At 51.6% G+C, this 4,450-nt stretch overlaps 1 protein-coding gene across 2 annotated transcripts; it reads left to right on the top strand.

The window, feature by feature from the left end:
- The first annotated feature begins 830 nt into the window (after window positions 1-830).
- Window positions 831-3,413, top strand: DUSP1 (dual specificity phosphatase 1). Of its 2 annotated transcripts, XM_082291231.1 has the most exons (4): window positions 831-1,263; window positions 1,378-1,526; window positions 1,630-1,849; window positions 2,350-3,413. In XM_082291231.1, exons 1-4 carry the CDS (start codon window positions 894-896, stop codon window positions 2,718-2,720), a joined length of 1,110 nt encoding a protein of 369 aa, XP_082147357.1. In that variant the 5' UTR covers window positions 831-893; the 3' UTR covers window positions 2,721-3,413. The 2 variants fall into 2 exon arrangements, with proteins under 2 accessions (XP_082147357.1, XP_082147356.1); XM_082291230.1 differs by having other exon boundaries at window positions 831-1,526.
- The last annotated feature ends 1,037 nt before the right edge of the window (window positions 3,414-4,450 follow it).

Here is a 4,450-nt window from a genome sequence, read left to right as displayed (position 1 = left end):
ATACATATATATACATATATATATTTATAAATATATACAGTTATACATATATATTTATAAATATATATACATATACTTACACATATATATATTTATAAACATATAGTTATACATATATATACATATATATATTTATAAATGTATACAGTTATACATATATATTCATAAATATATACATATACTTACACACACGTATATTTATAAATATATACATATACTTACACATATATATATTTATAAATATATACAGTTATACACATATATACATATTTATAAACGCATAGACACATATACACACATAGATACATAGACACATACACACACCTACCCAGACATACACGGATGTATAAAAACACACATATGTATGTGTCTGCATGTCTGTGTGTACATATTTATACATACACACACCGGGGGCCGCGTGTGCAGTACGGCCGTGTCTGTGCGTGTGCCCGTGTGCACACGGCTGTGTGTGTGTGTGTGTGTGGGTGTGTGTATGGGTGTGTGGGTGTGTGGGTGTGTGGGTGTGTGGGTGTGTGGGTGTGTGGGTGTGTGGGTGTGTACACGGGGGTCTCACACTCACACACACACACACGGACCCGTGCGCGCCCCCGTGCCCGCGCGCGCTCCGCGGCCGCCCCGCGGCCAGCATGACGTCACGCCGGCGGGGCCGGGCGCGCCCCGCGCTGGCGCGCGGCCAGGGTGACGTCACCCAGCGCGGCGGGCCCTCCCCATTCACACCACGTGACGCGGCCCCATTGAGAAAACGCCGGCCCGCCGGCGCGGCTCCCATATAAAGGCGGGAGCGGCCGAGCGCGGCCAGGACACCGGGACACTCGGGGACAGCGGCACCTCCGCGGACACTGCCCTGCCCTCTTTCCCTTCGCTGCCCAGCCATGGTGAACCTGCGGGTGTGCGCGCTGGAGTGCGAGGCGCTGCGGGGGCTGCTGCAGGAGCGCGGCGCGCAGTGCCTCGTCCTCGACTGCCGCTCCTTCTTCTCCTTCAACGCCGCGCACATCCGCGGCTCCTGCAACGTCCGCCTCAGCACCATCGTGCGGCGCCGCGCCAAGGGCGCGCTGGCGCTGGAGCACGTCGTGCCCAACGAGGAGCTCCGCGCCCGCCTGCGCCAGGGGCTCTTCCACACCGTGGTGCTGCTGGACGAGCGCAGCGCCGACCTAGAAGTGCCCAAGCGTGACAGCACCATGCTGCTGGCGCTCGGCACCCTCTGCAGGGAGGCCCGTGGCGCCCGCATCTGCTTCCTCAAGGGTGAGTGGCCCCGCGGGCGCCGGAGGGGACGGGGGAGCCGGGCCGGGCCGTCCCGCTCGCCCCCCGGCCGCGCGGCGCTCACCCGGCGCGCCTCTCTCCGCTCTGCCCCCGCAGGAGGTTACGAAGCCTTCGCGTCCGCCTGCTCCGAGCTCTGCACCAAGCCGGCCGCCCCCGCCGGGCTCAGCCTGCCCCTGAGCGCCAGCCCCGCGCCCGGCAGCGCCGATTCGGGCTGCAGCTCCTGCGGGACCCCGCTCTACGACCAGGTGAGCGCCGGGGGGAGCGGGCGGAGCCGCCGCGGGGAGCGGAGCGGGCGCTGCCGAGGAGCACCGGGCGGGGGTTGACCGGTGCTGTTCCTCTGTGTTGCAGGGCGGGCCCGTGGAAATCCTGCCGTTCCTGTACTTGGGAAGCGCCTATCACGCCTCCCGCAAGGACATGCTGGACGCTTTGGGGATCACGGCGTTGATCAATGTCTCGGCCAACTGCCCCAACCACTTCGAAGGGCACTACCAGTATAAAAGTATCCCCGTGGAGGACAACCACAAGGCAGATATCAGCTCCTGGTTCAACGAGGCGATCGATTTCATCGGTAAACGAGCTCTCTTTACAGTCCGTTCTTTTTCTGGGTTGATGTCCCCCTAGGAAGTGATTTTTGGCATAGTTTTCCCCCAGTAAAACCTGCCCTTGGAACTGGGGAATAACATTCCACTGGGAAGATACACTTGGGGAACATTTCCATTAATTTAATTCTACTCACAGGCATAATCTTAGCTTCGTAAAGCTGTTTGAAATCTTGATTCAAGAGGCACTGGTCTTTCAGAAAAGAGTGAATTTAAGCGGATCAGTATTAAAGTAATCTTGCAAAACTGCTACAGTGACCTGGAGGAGCTATTAGTATAATTGGAATTGGAGCCCAGAGTGAAAATAGCTGCTTTCCTCAAGACAAAGACTCCCTTTGTCTCAAAAGCTCCGGGTGCACCTATTAGGCTAAGGAAGGGATGGATTAAAGAAATGTAAACAGCAGGCTGTGCTTTTCCCTATGGAAAGCAGTGGGACTTGTTTGCTAACTGTGTGCTTTGATTCTTTCAGACTCTGTGAAGAATGATGGAGGAAGGGTCTTTGTGCACTGCCAGGCTGGCATTTCCCGCTCAGCAACCATCTGCCTCGCTTACCTCATGAGGACCAACAGAGTCAAACTGGATGAAGCCTTCGAGTTTGTCAAGCAGAGGAGAAGCATCATCTCCCCGAATTTCAGCTTCATGGGGCAGCTGCTTCAATTTGAGTCGCAGGTCCTGGCCCCCAACTGCTCAGCAGAAGCTGGGAGCCCTGCGATGGCAGTGTTGGACAGAGGGGCATCGACCACCACGGTCTTCAACTTCCCTGTCTCCATCCCAGTTCACACCACATCCAGTGCTTTGAACTACCTTCAGAGCCCCATCACTACTTCCCCCAGCTGCTGAAAAAGCAGGTGAAAAATGTTGCCAGGACTCAGACTTGCTGTCTCAGAAGTGCAATAACTACAGGGACAGTGTCACTTGTGTTTTGTGGGGAGTCATTCGCGTGTCCCAGAACGGTGTCGTAAATGGAGAGGAGCTCACCCAATGCCAGAGAAACCAGGTGTTTCTGACTGCTCGAGCAAATATCTGGATGCCTACACAGAGATCAAAGGACACTGGCTCTTCCTGAGCTGTCCCTCCTTGTCTTCTGTCTGTCCTAAGCCTGCTCCATGTTTAGTAGCATGCTCACCAGTATTCCCATTCCTCGACACTTTGAGCAACACTGATGCTGTCCCCTTTTATATGACAGTCCTATTTATTTATTTTTATATTAGTGCATTGTTGTTGGGTTTTTTTGTTCTTGGTTTTTTTTTTTTTGCCTTCACAAACGTAAAGTTTCATTTCTAGAGAAACCAAATACCTCAGTATTTTTTGGTACTATAATCCTGTGTGTGTGTATATCTGTCAGCTCTTCTTGTTTCCCAAGCACTGACGTGAAAGCACCAGGCGAGTGCTTTTTTTGAGTTGCCAAGAGTTGTATGTTTGCTGATTTATTTATGATGTGAAATAATATATTTCTTCTTATGAAGACATAGTTTTGTTACATGATTATAACTTTTTTTATACAAACAGAATAAATTATGATATTTCTATTGACCTGGATTATATATTCTTTTAAAATACTGCCTTTTCACACTCCCAAAACTCATGTGGAAGCTCCAGGGTGAAGAGCTGTAATTTTCAACTCTGCTGGCCTCGGGTCTTGGCTGAGAAAAATGGGTTTAAACAGCATAATTGACTAGAAATGACTGCACGTTCTTAACCTGAGCTTCTCTTTGTTGCCATGTAATTGTGTGCAGTGGCAGCGAGCCAAGGCTGGTTTCTCAGCTGGGAGTGGATTTGGCTGCCCTGATGGCTCTAACAGTTGGAACCAGCTGAGACTTGGGCACTGGGCTACAGTGAATTTAAAATAGTCCTTCTCCTAAGAAGGAGGAATAAGCTTCCTTATTCCTTGTTTACTTTCAATGCTTGAAAGGTTAAGTCTAAAAATTAACCTGTTAGTAACAGATCTCTAAGGCTTGGCACAAACTCAAAAAGTGTTTTTCTGTCCCACCTCCCTAAATGCTTTTTGGAACTCAAACTGCCTCTGGTGCCTGGAGTGAAGTATTTGGCTGGCTGGGCTGTCTCTGTAAACAAATCGGGGCATGACAAGGGATCAGGTAACTGGCAAGTCACCGATTTTTCTTACCCAGACCCAAATAAATTCTTTCCTGCTGGAGATAATCACTAGAGTGGCTTGGATCTGGTGTTTCTGTTGAGGCAATGAGGAGAGTTGATGGAGCACAGCCAAAGCCTGGCAGGAGCTGGAGGGTGATGGGCAGCAAAGGGTGCAGGGTTAACGCTGGGTCCTGGGACAGAACTGCACCTCTCATGGGCTCTGTGGGGCAGGACAGCATCCCTGCTGTGATAACCCCTTCCCAGGGAAGCTGATGGGTGTGGGATGCAGCTGGAGGCTTGATTTCCTAGGCAGGGTAATGCTGGTACCAGGGAGAGGGATGCTGAGGGAGCAGGAGCACTCTGGGTTTCCCATATTCATTCCAGAAGGGAGCCACCAGTCCTTGCATATCTGATGCTCAAAGAGTCAGATCCAACCTTTGCCTCATCAAAAGTGGTTTTGCTTGGGCACACGCAGC

This window comes from Coloeus monedula (genome assembly GCF_965178545.1).
Source record: "Coloeus monedula genome assembly, chromosome: 15".
NCBI lineage: Eukaryota > Metazoa > Chordata > Aves > Passeriformes > Corvidae > Coloeus > Coloeus monedula.
The sequence above is the reverse complement of the archived record's forward strand: the minus strand, read 5'-3'. Positions and strand labels throughout refer to the sequence as shown.